This window comes from Haemaphysalis longicornis, unplaced genomic scaffold (genome assembly GCF_048455015.1).
Source record: "Haemaphysalis longicornis isolate Haplotype H1 unplaced genomic scaffold, Haemaphysalis longicornis Haplotype H1 scaffold_7, whole genome shotgun sequence".
Lineage (NCBI taxonomy): Eukaryota > Metazoa > Arthropoda > Arachnida > Ixodida > Ixodidae > Haemaphysalis > Haemaphysalis longicornis.
The window spans coordinates 137,704,363-137,724,709 of record NW_027526422.1 but is presented as its reverse complement, the minus strand read 5'-3'; the positions used below and the strand labels follow the sequence as shown (position 1 = coordinate 137,724,709).

General features: G+C 44.8%; 1 protein-coding gene across 1 annotated transcript in view; it reads right to left on the bottom strand.

The window, feature by feature from the left end:
* Nucleotides 1–20,347, bottom strand: part of LOC144146570 (uncharacterized) — a 207,561-nt gene that overhangs the window by 10,054 nt on the left and 177,160 nt on the right. Inside the window, exons 14-15 of the mRNA XM_077678513.1 lie at nucleotides 15,626–15,755; nucleotides 11,674–11,895 (exon numbers count right to left, since the gene is read on the bottom strand). Coding sequence (XP_077534639.1) covers nucleotides 11,674–11,895; nucleotides 15,626–15,755 — 352 coding nt within the window. The remainder of the gene's footprint in view (nucleotides 1–11,673; nucleotides 11,896–15,625; nucleotides 15,756–20,347) is intronic.

Genomic DNA, 20,347 nt, shown 5'->3' with positions numbered 1-20,347 from the left:
TATATAATTGAATCTTGTATTTTGTTCTGAGTAATGTGCTCCACTGTGATTAAAATACCATAGGCTTCGGCCGTAGGCATACTACTATTTTTGTTCAAGACCCTTGTGCTGGAAAAATTCGGGCCATGTGCAGCGCACGATACAGCGGAAGCAGACGTGATGGCATCTGAGTAAAACGAGGCACACGGATGTGTGTGTTGTAAATGTAAAAAAATGCTGCATGATTCATTCACGGGGTGTACGACGCTTATCAATGAGTTTAAAGGATGCGTCGCAACGATACCTTGAGATTTCCCAAGGCGGGACTACATCGGTGATAGAGGTCGTCATGCCCTCATCAAAAGACACCCCCTTCTTCTGCAAGGCCCCTTTGACACGTAAAGATAAATGGGAATGAATCGTGGGGCGTGATCAATACAAACGGGCAGATGAGGCGTAATTCAGAATATAGCTGCGTGGGTGATTCTTCACAGACATTGTCCTAATAGCACATAGCAGTGCTGTATACGCGCACTGGTGCTCTAGGCACCAGTGCTCTCATTCTACATAGATACTTTGAATTGGACTTGTCCTGAAGGTTCCCGAAGCAAGGCGAAGGCCCAGATGTAGCACGGGGCTAACACATTTAGAGCAGTTTTATACGCTGTCCCTTACATTAAGGTACCGCAGTCTATACGTGACCTCACTAAATTGACAAAAAGGTGTAGAAGGCAGTCTTTATCAGCACCGTAAGACTGATGCGACAAGACTTTTAAAATTTTCATGGTGTTTAAGCATTTTTGTTTGAGTGTCGTTATGTGCGGTATGAATGTTAGCTTTTCGTCAATTATGACACCTAAAAACTTGAGTTCTTTCTGGACAGGAATTCGTTCTCCGTTCAGTGTGATGTTGGGTTTTGATGAATACCACGCTGTTTTGGGAATAAAACACATGTACATTTTGGAGGATTCAGTTTAAATCCATTTTATGCTGTCCATTTGCAAGTCTGTTTACGCCTCAGTGTATCGGTTTTTCAGATATGGACAGGTTGCTTGATCTAAAGCTAACGTGGACGTCGTCAACATACATTGAGAAGGAGATTGCGGCTGGCAACGATTTCCCAAGAGAAATAATTTTCCCAAGCGAAGATTTCCCAAGCGAATTAATTAATTAATTGCCATGCCTACACACAGTACAGCTTAACACTCCACCATGGGAACACCATTTTCTTGGAAAAGTTTGGTGTTGGGCCTGTTGGTATATACCTTGCTTTTCCTTCCGAATTTTATTCATTAAACTGTTGCTAGTCCCAGCGTGAGTGTTGTCTATTGTCTCCTCGTGTACGCGTTTTTAAGGCTGGGTTTCACCGTTCTTCAAAAAATTTTCTTGTATGTACGTTCTAGGTAGCACTGTCCCTACTCTTACCCTAAATGTTCGCTGTGACAAATAACTTTCGATAGTGTCCAACATGTGCCCAGGCACACTGAATGCCTTGAGATTAGGCGCTATGCCATGGCGCCAACTTGTGTCGTATGCTTTTTCTAAGTCAAAGAAAACAGAAAGACAGTGCTGTTTGTGGATAAAACCCAGTCGAAAAACACAACAGAAAAATACGACAGAATGATCCTGTGAGGGAATGGGACAATCTGTAGTCTGTAGTAAATCCTGTCCTGTAGTCTGTAGTAAACCCTGTCCTGTAGTCTGTAGTAAATCCTGTCCTGTAGTCTGTAGTAAATCCTGTCCTGTAGTCTGTAGTAAATCCTGTCCTATAGTTTGTCGTAAATCCTGTCATGTAGTCCGTAGTAAATCCTGTCCTGTAGTCTGTAGTAAATCCTGTTCTGTAGTCTGTAGTAAATCCTGTCATGTCTGTTTTTGTAGTAGATCCTGTCATGTCTCGAATTTCAACTTGTTTTGCATAAGAAATTTACTTCCCGTGATGTTTTTTTCTATTAAGTACCTGAAGTATGCAGGATATGCATAACAATTTTAATAAAAATATGACCAACAAACATAAGCATTTGGGGGAATTCTTGCCTTTCTGGAACAAGCTTAAAATTGTTTTCAGTGAATAACTGATTTCAGAAAGCTGTACCAAAAGGCAATGTAAGCAATGCAACAAGTGGTACATTCATGCATGCAATACAAAAGTTTGATGTTACGCAGATTGCACATGCCTGATGCATGTGCAGTCGCGGAAACTCGTGCACACGCACACTGCACACGCGGAAACTCGTGGATCCGGCAGCCGCAGAACGTAACGCTGGAACACGGCGGAGACAACGCGGTCTCCAGCGAATAGCGTGGCCGATGCTCGCGCTACGCCTTTTTTCTTTAATGGCCGTGTAATTACAAACCCGCGTAGCTGTTAAGAAGAAATACACAAGTCCTTCAGGGACACCTAAGTAGCGCTACAAAATTTAGCTAGACTCATTTGGGCACTTTTCAGCTGATTTGGCCGTGCTTCTGAAGCAGGGCCAAATCGCGTCCCATCATCGCGTTCCGTCAATGACGCTCAATCTGTTCATGAAAGCAAATTTATTCTCCCGTACAGAAAAAAAAACTATTAAACGAGCATGGACAATAACCGTTCGAAAATTCGTTCCTTATACTAGTTAGGACCATTAAAACACAAGCAAACAAATATTTCTTGAACCTGATTTATTTAAACAGCAAAACGCGAGAGAACGTAAGAGAATTAAAATGGAAAGTCATATATTTAGCTGGAATGCTTGCCTTGGTGAACCTTGATCCGTTGACAATGCATTCGCACAGCAAAACGTGGAGGGGTATCCTGTGGCGAAAAGCGCACGTCTCTGTGGTGCTGCACTATCTCGAAGAGTATTCACGCCCGATACCTGCCGAAGTCACGCAGGGGTCATTGCAAGTTCAGTCGATTGTCGAAGCACATCGCACGTATTCGAGATCACACTGCCTGCGAAATTCGTCGTATTCACTCGCATCAGTGTGCCAAAATCCCAAGCGCCACGGTTACTCGTGGCTAGAGGAGTCCTCACTTCGAGATGCTTGAAATCCGGACCACTGATCTTGCTTTTACCACAGCTTCCGAAGCTTCAAATGTTGCTGCTGATACTTCGCGGAGACATAAGATGCACGTTTTAACAATAACTTACGCGTCACTTCAGCTAGGCAAAGCGCCGATGTTAAATGTGAACGAGCCACTCGGCCACGCTGCCACCGCCAAATTTTGACCGAAAGACGAAAAGCAAGAGGGAACAAAGCAGGAGGGAACTAAGGAAGGGTAAGGAGGGAACCGGCCGATCACGAGAAGTTGTTTCGCGACCCCTCCTGACCCCTCTCGATTCTTCGTATTGTGGTCTCCCCGTCCCGCGAGTGCTGTCGCGCCGCGACATGCCTTCAGTGGTGACGATGCTTCCCCGAACTTCTTCCGAAGGGCCGGGCTAGAGGGAAAACGTGCGTTTTCTTTCTTTCTACATTTATTTTTTTAACACATCTCGGTAATGCAACGAGTTCACTGGCGCCATTTCTTTTTTTTTTCACACAGGTAGTGGCAACTGGTTCGCTGTTTTTAAAATCTTATTTTAACTATTTAGGCTTGATTGGACACATGTTACGCGTTAAAATAAACAAATTGCGTGCTAAAAAAATAAAACAACAGCACGCAGATTGAAACAATGGGGCTCTCAAAGACACCCAGAAATACGTGTCAGAATGTGCACTGCAATTTTACACCACGTCTTCAAAAAGCATGTCTTGCTTGTCCTTTATGCGTCCGCTTTGCCGACGGGCTACCCTTATTGCCTCATTCTTTTATCAAAGATTGTCCACAGTACAATATGTGCAATTGCAATTCCCTCAAAGAATTAAAGGAATTTGCGAAGTTCTTTATGTATACATTTCTTTGGTTATGGGGCTACGCTTAGATGTTGCAACAATTACAGTGATTTGTGCTAAGTTGCGTTGTTAATTGCAAATTTGTAGCGAAGGTTTTTTCAAACACGGACGGAATGCTAATGGCAGTAATGCAACAAACGTTCATTACAACAGACGCTTGCGATGCAATTCAACGAGATGACCGTCACTCGCACGCACCATTGTTTTCGTGCAGCGCACGCTAAAAAAGTGGGGATTCGCGGCACCGCACAGGCCGAAAACACCACGTTTCGGAGCATCTGCGTCGATCGCGGCACTGGAATACAGCCAGTCCACCCCTTAAGCGGCGCGCGGCATTCCCGTGTCCAGCGAAGCAGCGGTACGACACTAACTATCCTGTTCGTGCTATCCCGTTTGCCCTGTCTGAAGCTCTGTCCTCAAAGGCAATGGCCCCGTGTTATTCGATGCTCTCCAGCAACCACCCCGCGTTGCTGTCGTTCAGCGCGGCGTTTTCCAATGTTTTCTGTTGTCTCCAGCGTATTACATCGCTCTCTCGATGGAAAATGCGGTCCCCGCGTTGATGTTGCCCAGCTCTGCGTTTTCCGGTGTATTCCGTTCTTTCCTGCCTATTCCATCGCTCTCCTAATGCTGGAAAACGCGGGGTTTGCCGACAGGGTAAGCAAGAGATTTTGTAGCAATACTGAACGGTCTGTCGTGTGACACTTTTGCAATGAATCTAAAATTCTCTTTCAGACTGTAAAAATCTGCAGGGACTAAAAATGTTAGGTCGCATGGCAGATAATAATACTAATTACGGAATCCAGTCGTAGTGGCTGAAGGACAGTCTGTGGTATTTGTGTAGTGCCTACAGGGTGTTGCACAACAGAAGTTTCTTTAGTATAGAAGAAATGTCTCATGCGACAGACATTTTGTAGTTCTACTGCAAAGGTTTTTGTAGTGGGGCTACACAATGTCTGTCGCATGATAGATATGTGTGTTGTACTACATAAATTTCTGTCGTACGACAGACATTCTGTCGTCCTACTACAGAGATTCCTGTCTCACAACAGACCATCCTGCATTCCCAACAGAAATTCCTGTTGTGCGACAGAAATGCCTGTCGTACGACAGATTTTGTGTAGTTGTACTACAGAAATTCCTGTCGCACGACTGACCGTCCTGTAGTCCCAACAGAAATCCCTGTCGTGCGACAGAAATGCCTGTGGTACGACAGATTTTCTGTAGTTGTACTACAGAAATTTCTGTCGCACGACAGACCATCCTGTAGTCCCAACAGAAATCCCTGTCGTGCGACAGAAATTTTTGTTGTGCGACAGAAATTCCTGTTGTGTTTTTCGACTGGGAAGCATCTTTCACATACGACTCAAAAGCAACAAGCTGTTTAGCCGTGCTTCGGCTCGATCTAAAACTTGCCTGACAATTGTGCAACACGCCATTATATTCAACAAAATGCAGTAGCTTTTTTATTACTATTTATTCAAAACCACCTTTCCAGGCAACTTTTCAGAGCTATTGGTCGGTAACTGGCAGGTAGTCAGGCATCTTTTCCATCTTTACACACAGCAACTACAACTGCTTCTCTCGAAGCCTTCGGAAAGTATCCTGCCGCCCATATTTTATACAATAAGTGCAAAAGCGTTTGGAGAGTTTCCGTGTGCAGACGTTGAACCATGTCGTATGATATGCCATCTGGCCCTGGCGCTGAAGTTTTACATGTTTTGAGAGCCACCAAAACCTCTTTTATGCAAAATTTGGAGTTGTATGATTCGTCAGATTTTTTGTTATCACAAATCCGTTTTTTCGCCATAGATGTTTTGTGTCGCAAGAAAGCATTCATGTAGTGAGGAGAACTTGATATGTAAGAGGAGTGTTTGGCCAGTGTGTTTGCCTGGTCCTCAAGGGTGTCACCTGTACTGCTGACCAAGGGTAGGCTGTGTTTTCCATCCATTAAGCTTTTTAATTGTGTTTCATACTTTGCCTGTATCTGTCTACGAATTAATAGAGGTTACAAAAGTGCGCCAGCTCTCCCTGTTCTCTTGCTGCCGAATGCGTCTTCGTTGTGCTTTTGCACGTTGGAAGGAAAACAAGATTTGCGCCATGGGGTACCTGCGAAGGATACCCCACGCCTTATTTTGAGCCTGCCGTGAATTCCTACACTCTTCATTCCATCACTGCATCCTATTTTTAGGTGTGGCGCCGGATGTTTTCGGAATGGAGCACTCCACAGCATAAAGAATGTGGGCTGTCACCAGTTCACAGGCTTCGCCATGCTCAAATGGCTTAAAGACGTGTACGGAGGTTGTGATGATTGCGTAATCTTTAACAAATCTGCACCAGATTCCTTAAATGTTTTGTGGCAGATGGAACTGTTTGGTCCTTTGTCAATGCCTTCAGGATGACTGGGAAGTCGTCACTCCCGTAAGGGTTGTCGACCACTCCTCCATTCAAGGGACGGAAAGAGGACAGAAGAGCCCATTGCCAGTTGCATGTGTGAGTATGTGTTGTGTGTAGTGTTGTAGTATGTCGGTTCTTTTTTGTTAAGAAGACAAGCTGCGATTGAGAAGAGAAATTTTTTTTACCAAGCGACCCCGGGAATCTGTGCGTTCATACCCCCATAGTGGACTGTGCGCATTCAGATTACCTACAAGTAAAAACGGTTCTGGCAGATCATGTATAAAGAATTCAAATTCGGAGCTCAACAATCGACATTCAGGAGGAATGTATAGTGAGCAAATGGTTCTTAACCTGTTGAAAATTATTGCCCGGACAGCAACCGCTTCTAGGGCGGTGGACAACTGAAGATATTAGCAAGGGACAGATTGTTGCGTAACTATAGCTAGGCTACCAGAGGAGTGCGTGCAGCTACCTCTGTCTTTTCTAAATACTGTGTATTGGTTAAGGAAGTTGGTGTGCTTGGGGTTCAAGTGTTTCTCTTATAAACAGAGGAGAGATGATTGCGTTTTGTGTAGGAATTCATTTATATCATCTATGTTTTAATCAGACCCCTGCAGCTCAACTGTGTGATTATTTGAGGTATCATTAATGTTCAAAAACGCTAGTTCGGACTCGGCCCTGTGACACGGCCAGCTGGTGGCGTTTTGCCCCGCACTGCAATGGTCCGCTGTACTCTTGCCAAATTTGGCGCTTGCTGAGGTGGTGTTACCTCCTGTCATCGTTTTCGTGTAGTGACAGTGAGGAGATGGAGTCCTTGCGGGCTCCTCTTCTGGATATGTTTGAGGTGGAGGGAGGAGTCCCTGCCATCACCGACTGTTGCTTGTCGGACCCCGAAGCGGTCGTGACACACGCCACATCTACGTCTATGACCGCCTAAGTCCGGCAGCGGAAGAGGACTGACGCAGAGCCGTCACTCCTGACGTCCGTGGGTGGCACAACACTTGCGGGCAGCGCAGGTGTCGTGTCGGCTGGTTGGGCTGCCTTGGGCAGCACCCGGGGGGGGGGGACGGCACCAAGTCTGCTTCGCAGTACTCGGTGGCCGCTGTGGCAAGACGCCGCTCCGCCCCCCATCGAGCTGCGTCGGCATACCATTGTGAAAACATCGAATGTTTTTGTCACTCTTATTCATAGGTAATGTTCAGGGTGACTTTCAATTTATTAGTTCTTTCTCTGCTTTGAATGTACTGCATGACCGGGAGTAAGCATCATGGCGTTGTTCACAGTTGGCACATTTCAATACCTTAGAAGCACAGTCCTCTGAAGGGTCATTATGTGCTTCGCACTTTGCGCATATCAGTTTTCGCATATCAGGCAGGTAGTAGTACTGTGCCCATAAAAATGGCACGTGACGCAGCGGAGTGGGTTTGGTATGAATGGTCGGACGTTGCATTGAAGGCAGCCTGCACTGACAGACTCCGGTAGGACACTTCGGTCAAAAGGTAAATTTACACGTTTGGTTTTTACTTCGTTGCCATCCCGTCTGATCCTTATTCTTCTCACGGCAGTAACGCCCTGGTCACGCATGCTATTAAGTATGCAGATCCATCTCAGAAATCACGCCCTGCGAATAGTTAAGTCTGCGATGTGGCGGCAGAGTTATTTGAAGGCCAAGTAAGTCGGTCTGGTTCCGAAGGCTGTCAAATTTTTTTAAGTAGATAGTTCAAAAACATGTCCCCTATTGCCAGCTTATTTGCCTCGTAGTTCGCATCTCCTACACTCTTAATGAACTTGGCAATTAAGAAGACCGACTTGCATGTAATTGAAGCTTACTTGTTCTTGGATTGTTTTACCAAGAAGCGAGGAAAATTGTCCGGGTTGTTAAACATCATGGTGGGAAGAGGTTTGAATATTACATGTCACCCAGAGTCATGTCTCTTAGGGTGCGGATGTATTATACCAGACATATAAATGTCTTGTATAATACCTACCCAGGGCCCGTAGAGTGAACGAAATGCATCCTTTTTGATTTAAAATGTTTGTTACAAACCCCTGCAGTATGCCACCGCAATACAGCAACAATGCCATATTTTGTGCTTTGTATTAGCAAAAGTACACAAACAATGCAATACGTTTTCGGGCATATGATACCCAACAACGTTTGGCTTGGATTTGCGAAAACTGTCAAAAATTTAGGATGACCATTACTTATACTGCTTATCATATTAGAGTAAAATCCCCTACTGATCGGCAGTGCGAAGCATATTTTTAATTGAACAAATTTTCCTATATAGACAACAATGGGAACGAAGAATAAAAACGTATAAAAATAGTACTCAAAATCGAAATACGTAGCTCTAAATTGAAATAACTAGGGCCCGCATTTCGCAATTTTTAAAATTCGGTCGTCTTTGTAAATTTCTTATAAATAATTCTGCTGGAAACAAAAAATAAATGCGATAACTCGTTTAAATTGAAAGATGACTTTACAGAAAAAGGTATGCTGCCATAGGTGCAATAGTACATGCATTACAAAGTTGTAATTTTAGAATTTCGTGTGATTTGTCCCACGCGCCTGTGACCCAATTTGGTTGTAGGATTTTTTGGTAAAACAAAAGTTATCGCTCTGCCAGCTACTTCGGATATCTTATTCCTCCATCACAAGGAGCTGTATAGAATATTTAGCAAGATTTAGAGGTATTGACGGGAACAGGTGTTTTACTTTTGGAGAAAACAACCCTAACTAATCGCCAGGATAACATAACGGCTGAGTGACAAATTTATTTACTAATAGTGCAGGCTTACAAACACCAAGCAGGAGTGGCAATGGCGAGTACACATAAAACTCTATACAAACCACTTTGTGCAATAGTAAAGTAAAAAACCAACACTGAAACATGATAAAAAAGAAGGAAAAGCCGCACAAGTAAACAAAACATAACGGCGAAAAAAAAAGCACAACGTGAGGTAATCAATACTAGACAATTCGCAGGCACAATGCAGCGAACTTCCATTCGGGACAGCGGCACCTCGGTAAACATACATTTCGAAGTTTTCCATCAAAGACGAAAGCGCAGTCACGGGTAACAAATTCTGTTCCTAAATGGTGCAAGGGAAAAACGAAAATTTGAAAGTGTTAGCCTTGGGAAAAAAATGGGTTTAAAGAAAAGCAATGGGTGTGACGGTCTTTTCGTGTTGAAACGGTTCTAAGATAAATAGTACAGTCTAACCCAAGCTTATTGGTGAACAATTGGTAAAGAAACTTCACCCTAAGGAATTTTAGTCTTACCTCGACGGTGGGGATGGTATTACTGACCATAAGATTCGTAACACACTCGCGGCGATTATGTTTTGAGCAAATAAAGAGTACAGATAAACCTTGGATTTTTTCGATACTGTTGTTGTGGATTGATTGTAGGGTTTAACGCACAGACGCAGCGCAGGCGATGAGGTGCGCCCTAGTAGTGGGCTCCAGATTAATTTCGACCACCTGGGGATGTTTAACGTGCGCCGAAATATCAAACACACTGGCGTTTTTGCTTTTCCCCTCCATGAGAAAAGCGGCCGCAGCGGCCGGGTATCAAAAGCGGCCGGGAATTGTAAGACAATTTCAGCGACGCGCCGCAAACACTAAAGGAAACCCTGTATATTACAAATGTGCGCCCAATTCTAGAGTATGGTTGTGTTTCTTGGGACCCTTTCACAAATGTACAGAGAGAAAAGTTGGAGAGGGTGCAAAAAAGGGCTGCCAGGTTTGTAACAGGTAATTACGATTTCAGAATAAGGTCTTCTGGAATTCTTGAGGCCCTGGGATGGAAACCCCTTTGTGGACGACGGAAAGTTCAAAGACTTAAATTTCTATATAATATATATCATGGCAAGACTGGAATAAATAAAGAGCGGTATTTAAAGACCACTAGTTATATGTCCGAACGGAAAGATCACTTATATAAAATTAGAGAATATACCTTTCGATTAAATGTCCTTAAATACTCTTTCTTTCCAAACTCTCTTAACGACTGGAATGCCCTAAAAATACCAATATTCTCTGATTCTAATTTCCTAACAGCCATTGAAGCAGCATTTTGAGTTGCTGAAATGGCCCATATATTTAATTTTAGCTTTGTACTTCTCGTGGTAGTTGATTTTTGATATGTATAATTACTGCTTTCGTTATATAATCTTGTGTTTTGTACTGTTGTTACAATGCTGTACTGCAAGTATTTAGATTTCTCATGTATAATGTTATGCATGAATTTAGTTCGGTTACAATTTTGCTGTTTGTATTCTATTTTCTACTGTAACCCCCCTACAACAATGCCCAATGGGCGATGTAGGTACTTGAAATAAATAAATAAATAAATAAAAACCCGCGACCTCGTGCTCAGCAGCGCAGCGGCGTAGCCACTGAGCCACCGCGGCGGGTGATACTGTTGATGTTAGATTCCGTGTAGGGATTCCGGACTATAGAAGCATATTCCTATTCTGGTATAAAAAAAGTGGTGTAGGCGAGATGTTTTGCATGAGGGGGAGCATGTTTAAGCTTATGCCGCCGTCGACAAAGCTTACCGAACGCTGAAGCACAAGCCTTATGGATGTGTATGTTCCGGGTAAAATTGTTAGTAATTGTAACTCTGAGATATTTATATTCGATAACTTCGACTAGGGGATAGCTGGAAACCATATGAAGCATATTGCGACATGACCGGCGCCAGAGGCAGAGATGGTAGTGCCGCTACGTGAGAGTACGATGGGATCATTACAGGAGCGGGAGTGTCGGTTGAAGAGAGACCAGGCATTGCCGCAGTTTCCTCCCTAACAATTTTCCATAGGCCGGTCGCAAAAAAATGTCTACAGTTCCTGTTCACCTTTATCTTCAAATGGGGGTGACCTCTAACTTAGTAGAGTATATACTATCCCCAGAAGACGATCAGGAGGAGACTAGAGCAGGGCGCTGTGTTGACGTGCGCCTGACGTGCGGGGGAGCACTCATGGGACAAACGTAAATATAATTCTGGACCATACTTCAGCTCACTTTGGTCCTTGCGCCGCGTGACAATACGTTTCTTGCTTAAAGGTCTTTTGACAACCACCTTTATAAAATCAGGATATTACAACGCACTCTATATAACACTGTTTTGACGCGACTAGAAAAAAGCGTGAAATTGAATATTGCTGTAATATAATCCACGTTCTTATGGCGCAAGGGCGTCTTTAGTGGAACGGCGCCAGGCGAACATGACAGAAACACAGGGTAGCAGCTAGGCGAAATTATCGTAGTGAGTACACAGAGAGGGTTTAATAAAATAAGAGAAGACGATGTAGGTATCTAAAGCACCAGGATGAAGCATTTATGTGATCTGTATAAATGTCTGCTCTGTTCTCCATGCACAATTGTGACCTATATCGCGGTAAAAGGGTGTTACGTACCGCTTTCATTGCAGGGTGTGTTGGTATATCTTGATGGTCGCCTGAATGCTCGTTCAATGCCATCAAGCTCAAGTGCAATGCTGTGTTTCCCTGCCGGTCTGCTAGGTGCACATTTGCCCCGGCTAGGATCAGCAACTGTACAACGCCCCAGTAACCTTGTTGGGCGGCGAGCAAAAGTGCCGTCTTCTGGTTTTTGTTTGGTAGGTCGACTGTACACGCCTCCTGTTGGCACATAGAAAGAACGTGAATATAACCATTAGGTATAAATGGCGTCAGGCGCGCCCTAGAAGCGTGTAAAAGTTCCGTTTGAAGAAGCGTCTTTAAATGTTACGAAGGAGTATAAGACTGCTCCATGCAATAGCGTTACTCAGCCATAGCTTCATTGATTCAGTAAGTGTACTTCAGTGTTTAGTCGCAAAAAAGATTAGTTCTATCTTCTAACCTACGAACGCCCTGAGAACACAAATATTCGCCCTTAATTGCGATCACAGCTTTTGCAAGGTAATAAGGTATTGGGTCGAAGATGCCGTGTGCAATGTGAAATATTAGCGAAATTGGTTAAATTGTCGTTTTAATATTGCTGTTATCATTGTCCTAAAAAGTTTTTGAATTTTTGTTTGCATACGAACAGACTTAAAACGGCTTGCTAGAAGCAATGGGAACGCGGAAAACAGGTTTCATTTAAGAGAATCTTTGACGACGTTTGCTTTGGACGCTTGCAGCCTAGTTCCTGCCGAGAATAAGGTGTGTCTCTTAGCAAACACAATGAGTAATGGTTATTTACTTGTGGTAACAGAAAGAACGCTCTGTTAATATTTATTGGTTGTCGTATAAAATATTTTGAGAAATATTAAAAACACGTGTATCGCGTCACCATTCTTGTGTGTGTTTAGGAATTATTTTGGTGCCCTTTTGCCTTCCTCCTCCCTCGATCGTCCCCTGCTTGTATTTTTCTGCGTTGCTTTGATGATTGACAGGCATGTATGAAGCTGGTTCCCGATTAAGTAAATCTTATGGTTGTTAGTAACCGTCGGTTTGTGTCGTATCCTGTTCGTCCCACTTGTAGCTCTGCCGTTTACCCTCTCTGGTGATTGGCCATCAAGCACAAGGCCGTAAAAGATGACGCTGGTGACTGGGAGAATTGCCAACTGGGGGAAGAAAGAGGGAAAGAAAAAAAGCGGAGGTAAAAGCTGTCGATGAAACTGGGTGAGTCTGGCTGGCGTATCTGGAAAGCCTGTATTCACATGGCGAGGCTTACGACCGTCCAGGACCATGTCGCCTGTCGACTCGGGAGCACACTTTGACTCGCCATCGCGTGTGGCTCCAGATCTACATGGAACAATCAGGCTCCATCACCCGCAGAAGGCCCGCTGTTCCAGGGCGAGGCTTAGCGACATCATACTGCGACCGCCTGACGGGCGGCTGGACACGCCACTACGTGTAGGTTCGGATGACCCAACGAAAAACGAACAACATTGGGTTTCAAGAGTTGTCGCTTGGACGTTAGGACAGCAACACTTGTCTCCTGCCTGCCCGCTACGCTGCTTCATCGCAAGAGATGGCTCCTGCGTCATTCCGTGGACACGGCGGTGAACACGCCACCACCACTCGTGAGAACGTTTTCATACTTTTGCGCGGAATTGTGAAAAACACTGGACCTGTTTACGCAGATACATGCATCGTGAGCTGCAATGAGTGCGGGAAAAAATGGCGTAGTAATTTTTGCTACGAAGTCTCCGTTGGCGTAAATATAATCGTTGTTGCCTTTTCCCTCATTTTTCCTGTAACTAAATTTCCTGTCACTGCAAATGTACTTGCGTTCTTCCCTCTCTGAACTTTGAATACCGCGCAGTTTCTTTTCCATGGTCCTAAGCCCTCTTTGTTTTTCCTTGTCAGACACCAGCAAGGAGCTCGCTTCATTCTTCACACCCTCCAACCACCTCAAGCTTCAACTCTTCTGAGGTGACCGAATAGTTGCAGGCAGATGCGAAAGCTCATTTTCTGCGGAAGAAAGATGTCAGGCATGACATGGGGTTCAAAAGCGGCCAAAGGCAAAATTTAGAAGCTTGCTTCCCCCAAGTTCAAATAAGCGATTAGACCCGCCGCATGCAGGCGAAGAGGTAGGGCTGGTGGATGAAAAAAGGAATGGAGGAAAAGAGGCAAAAAACATGAAACGTTTGACGAGCCCTACTAAAATGTGATGTGTAAATATGTTTCAGAATTTTCCAAACTATTTTGTAGCTTCACGTTACGCCAAGTTTGCAAATGCAAGCTTTTTATGAGGACCAATTGTTAGCAGTAGTAGTAGTAGTAGTTGTGGAATACGTCGACCCCCAAGGACAAGACTCGAGGGTCAAGGTAGGAGAGAAGCGATAATCAAGGTCTACATTTCATGGAACGTCGAGCGGTAAGGTGAAGAGAAAGAAGCAAAACGTGTGCTCGTTAAGCGTGATCCCTGATGATGACGACGATGCCAGCCAAGACAGATTGACCTCAGTTCACTACAGAAAATGGCTGGCCGCACCAGGGCTATGGCGGTCGATGAAGATGTGGCTGTGACTTCTAGAAAGAGATTCTACAGTAGTAATAAAATTTATTCCTGTGAAATTCAGAGAGGGGGGGGGGTTCAGTTAGCCTCCACTGCCGTGGAGGTCGCCTACTCCCACTCTCTGCTACCAAGGTTCTAAGAACGGCAGATTGTGTTCCTTCGGCGATGATTGGGTCAGTGCTGTCGCTCATTGCTCAAGGGAGGGGTTGGTGGATAGTTGGTCTGGTTGGGCAAGCGAAGACAGTGTCAGCTTGTAAGAGTAAGGTAGCAGTACCAGCATGAGAGGTCGTAAAGGGCGGAAGACATAGTAGTAAGCCTGGCGCCGCTGTAAATCCCAAACGGCAGTGCCTGACGGGCAATTTTTGGAAACCCCATGGGTCACTATTGACTTCCAAGCAATCGGCCACCCATTGGTAACTCGGACGAAGGATTGATTGAGCGCCAAGCCAGCGGCGACCGGAAGGAGCGTCACACGGAAAGCCGATCGGAAGCCAAGCTTTAGCAGGGCTTCGTCAGGGCTTCGTCAGTGTTCGGGCTCTCCTGAGCACGAATAAACCCCTTTACAATTATTTCCGGTGCGCAGTAGTAAGCAAATGCAATTATGAGTCCTTCAGGGTGGTATGTGCGGTCCCCATACGCTTTCCAGAAAGTTTTTTTATTTTTTATACATGCAGCCTGATATCGGGTGGTATGAATCCTAACAAATTTCAACAAATTGAACACATTCCATATGCTCGTACTGAAATGCATGTAGTCTTGCGTGCGGACCCATGATACTAAAATCTCGGAGCAACATCTCACCCCAATGTACAAAAAGCAGCAGTTGAAAATAGTTTGACGCGGTTTGGATGAACAAACCCTCAATGTTCACTCGTGCTTAAAAAAACTGAGTTGGCCACCCGAACATGTTCGATGTATGGCCATCCCAGCGCCTTTCTTTTTGATTCGAAATGATTCGCTGATTTTAAGAAAAATCTGTCTTCGCGCGTACAGAGAAATGACGTGTCATTTTAAATTAGGTTGTAACTGGACTAACTGGCTCATGCCCACAAAGGAGCAGCTGATCACGGGTCCTTAGGAGAATGTCTATCATAACTGCGCCCTGTTTAAAGATGAAACACTAAAGAGGGCTTGTAAAGGGGTTGAACACCTGGACCAAATCCTCAGCGACAAGTTCTATAACGCTACAGGGATGTGTCGGTGAGAATATAAAAATGCACGAAGGTATATTTTCATTTCAGCTTAATGCGAACAGAAATCGAAAGTAACCTAACGCTCTAGCTATGACTGTCCTGTGCACCATTGCGTCATCGCCATGCCTTGATTCACAAGGAAGGGTCTGGGACCTTATGTGCACTAAAAGTTTGATTCACTATTATGCACACCAAAAACTTTCCTCCCTACCTGCGTTAGTAGCGTCTCCACCACGTGGCAGTGGCCGTTGACAGCTGCGAAATGGAGGGCCGCGTATCCATGGTCCTGTTGTTTCACATCAACAAAGCCACTCATTTTTGACAGCAGCTTTTCCGTCATTCTGAATAAAACACAGAGAAAATAGCAAAAAATCAAAGTTTACGTCTCTTGGACAAGTATGAGATTGATATTTAAGAACAGGTAAACACAACCCACGCATGGGAGCCTATGAAATTCCAAAACATTTATTCATGCAAAAAACAAAAAAACTGGGAGTGGCTTGTGGCGCCCACTCTACGTAGGGGCAGTGTAGAGTTTAGCCTTTTATCCTGACTCACATCCTGCCTCAGAGATTGTTGGTAGTTTGCCAGCGCAAAATCTTTGAGCCTGGCTGTAAGAAAGGCGCATTTTCTTTGCCAAAATGTGTCGTACGAAGGTTTCGTAATACTCATAGGGTCAAAATCTTACAATGTTTTTTTTACCGGGTTTGAGTAGTATAGGTTCGTCAATTAGAATTTTATATCCAGACACAGTTGCGAAGAAATTCACCGTTGACGTTCTTTGTAGCGTTTGGTTCATGATGATTCTCTGTTTACATTACACCCACCATGTACTCATAGTCTCCGAGCATATGTGATGCTGACAGCAGGCAAAATACAATGGCCGTTCTTCATTTTAAATCTTGCATAAAGAAATATGCGAGCAAATGGGGCGCACACGACACAGTGGTCTGGTAAAAGTAAAATTCAAGCTTTAACTTAAAAGACTTCACTATGCTGGCAGTAATAAAAGAAGCTATTTCAGACTCAAAAAGGCAGCAAACCGGTTGGATTTCTTGATGTTTCAGTAAGGCTATAAATATCAGAGAGCCTTGGATACAACGCAGATGTAGTAGAAGGAGACTGTTTGTCTCTTCTTTTCGATAAAGTTGACAACAGGGGGCGATCACGTATTGGGATCGGGACCACTGCACCGAAGTAAAGATTCTGCAAGTTAACTCAACTATTACCCATATTTGGCGGCACCACAGGCTGCAGTGCTCTCCAATCATTCGGATATCTGCGAAAGGGCGTTTTAAGAACATGTGACTTTTCTTGGCTGTGGAGGACAAAGCAGACAAGCGTGTTCATTTTTGTATGGCTGGCGTTATTCTTCGCACAACGTACGTACTATCTCGCATGATGTCCCGGTTAGTGGAATCGGTCACGGCGTGCGACACTTGGCAGATGAAAATAATTACAGCGTATGCTTGATGTTTTCCAGGAATGTTGTTAGGAAGATTGTCACAGATTAGCTTTAAAAAGGACGCCAAATGCGCTGGGCCGAAGTGGGATCATAATTAATCAGGGGAAATGCAGATGATGCTGACGGTGACGTGTGGGTAGTTCGATGCCTTGCTTGCACCCCATTCTCTTCCATCTTGCCTTCTGTCAACCGCAACTTGTAAATCAGCACTCGATGCCTTGCTTGCACCCCATTCTCTTCCATCTTGCCTTCTGTCAACCGCAACTTGTAAATCAGCACTCTAAATAACTTCTGGTAATACCGTTCAACCCCGTATCATTTCGTAGAGGCGAAAGGACAGGGGCGATTTCACAGTTCACTTCAGAAACTTGGCACAGGACACGGAAGAGGCCGTAACAGAAGATAATCTTGTCAGCACGCACTACTAGGCGCGCAGGAAACCAGGGGAGCACGACGGATATGGGCATAACGTCCCGGGTGCGGCGGCGTCTTTCATAACAGGGCGTTTGGGAATCCTGAATGAAGTGAGCCTGTTGCGTGCAATGTCGCGGGCAAAGTCAGCCCGAACGATGGTATCTTGTGGATAACCAGGAAGATGCGAGGTTTGTTCGAGTAAGGTGTGCAGGGGTAAGGTCAGCTCAAGAGCCAAGAGGAGGTAGAAAGGAGAAAACTCGGCAGTAGTCTGACGGGACGACGTATATGCTAATATGTGGTAAGGAAAAGAAGTGTCCCAGTCGCGATAGTCCTCAGAAACGCACATGGAAAGCACATCAGTTAAAGTCCACTTAAGACGCTCCGTAAGGCCGAAGGTCTGAGGATGATACGAAGTCGTAAGTTTGTGCGTGCTTCCACCGGCGCGGAGGATGTCACCGGCTACTCGCGACAGGCAGCTTCGTCCGCCCTCAGTCCTTACCTGGCGAGGAGCACTATGCATCGGATTACCTCATATAGAAGAAACTCTCCGAAACCAGGAGCGCAGCTGTTTGGACGGGCTTATGTAACTGCGTAGCGTGTCGTATAATCAGGGTAACTCAAATCTACCGATTTCCTGCAGCGGAGTGGCGAAAGGGCCTAAGCAGACGTTAACGAATGCGGCAAAATGGTTCAGCGGGCACATCTAGTGGCTGAAGAGGGCCTGCGGGTGAAGAGTTTTGTGCTTTTCGACATTAGAACTTGTCGCATACACTTACGTAACGGCGAATAGGGCCGTAAGGCCTTGGATAGAAGAAATGGTGTCGGACGCGGTCGTATGCTCTGTAAACTCCTAACTTCCAAGCTGTAGGAAAATAGTGCCGATGCTTGAGGGTGTGCAAACGAAGGTCCCCACGTACAGCAGGGAGGAGCTTAGGATCTTAAGGGCGGACATTCTTAGGAGAGAGGACAGCGTCTTTTATTTCGAAAAATCATACTGTTGAGTCAAGGAGGCCGTTAAGCAGGCGGTCAATGATATCTCGCAAAAATGCATCCCGGCGCTGCTAATCACCAAGTTGGAGGAAAGAGGTAATCTATATTGATGCAAATGCCTCAGAACACGTGAGCTCAGGAGGTTCGTCGGCGTAGCGTGAGAGACAGTTGGTGTCCGGGTGTTGGCTGCCCGATCTGTAGTCGACACAAAAGTCTGGTTGGAACATTTGTTAATCTGCTGTTGATTTTGTTAATCTGCTGCGCGTTAAACCGAACAATCAATCAATCAACACTGTTAACATTGTGGTGCGGCTGCCAAGAGATATTACAACCAACTAATTTATTTGCAGTTTTACATCGAATTTTTCTCATGATTATCTGATAAGCTTATTACCCAATTAGCTTAGTAGGAATGGTGCAAGTTATCACCACTTTATTCTTCGAAACAAAAACATAGATGTATTTTATCCCGGTAGCATAATTTGAACTCTTAAGTGTGAGCACCCAGAAAGAAACGCGACAGTGATTTGGTGCTAGCATTTGTTCGACCGCCCGTCCTCTAGGTATTGACAAAGAGAAATGTTGAGCTATGGGTGCAAGCGCGGCTTGTTATGCACGGGGAGATACCGCAGATCTTACATACATTGATATGTAACCAAGTATGCTTCCTCTAACAGCACGTGCAGTTTATAGAATTTTTTAGTTTGCAGTTTTTATTCTGCAAAATAAACTCAAAGCGACCACTAACGGTATGTAACACCTCTTTGAAATGTGTAAACAGAAACTGTACGCATTTTATATTGTTCTCACCCCTGCAGGAACCCCTGCAGGAAAACGTAAACTAAACAACATTAGCGAATATCGACTTGAAATTTCAGCTTGAACAAAAAACGATAGGACTTAGGAAGGAAACACGGACACAGTGCTGTGTCCGTGTTTCCTTCCTAAGTCCTATCGTTTTTTGTTGAAGCTGAAATTTCAAGTCGATATGGAAAACCAACTCGCCCAAACCCAAGCAATTCAACATTAGCGAAGACATAAATCAGTCACTCAACAAAAAAGACGCTTTCTGTAGTTGGCGCCTACAGCAGCGGAATAAGCGGAATAATGCAGAATAATACGTCCGGCGGAGAAAAGAAATGGCACAATGGTGGATTTGAAAAGAAACCTTAGGATAATTGATAACATAGCTTTGGAAACACTATCCAGTTTGCCTAGACCACGCTACCTCTGCTCTTTGTGTTTACCTACACAAAGGTAATCGAGTGAGTGGGTTGAGGTCATCGAAATGCGAGGGGCAAAGAGGTGACAGCTGGTGCACGCAGCTAGACAAGACGTTTCTTCAGAGGAACGTCAGCATGAACCCTTTGGTAGTAACCACATCAATACACAATGGTAAGGGCCCGAGCAGTCGGCCATATGATATGACGTTCAAATGAAGGTACAGCAATCTAAGGCTTTCGCAGATATATCTACACTTCAATACACGTTCGTGACACGGCTACACACGGAGGTGGCCACTCAAAAATTCAGAGCGCACATCCTGGACGCCGGCAAATTGTCTCTGCCGCAGGCTTTCTGTGCTCTGCGCAAGTTAATGAGACCCGGGTGACACGAGGACTGTAGGCGTGGGGTATCTTCACTAAAATATGCTCTTCATCTCGTTAGTGCATATTGCTTCAAGAAAAAGAGCACTACAAATACCGGCAGAAAACATGAAGAAGGACGAGAGAGATGCGCTTCTGTCTCGTCCTTCTTTTTTTCTTTCGCGGTTTGTAGCACTGTTTTTCTTGAAGCGTGGGGTATCATGGGGTATCCCCCATAGAGGATACTCCAGGCTAGAAAAATAAAACCTGGGGTATTCTCCGTCGATACTCCACATCTGGCAGCTTCATATCCTTCAAAAGCGCAAACGGTCTTGGAAAACGTGTGGGCCCTGAGGCAAAAGGAGACACTAAGCACAGCAGGGGACACACTCGAAGACCAGGCTAACATTCTTACAAAATACTGGAAGCATGTGTCCAGTTGTGCACACTACATAACACCTTCATGAAGCACAAAAAA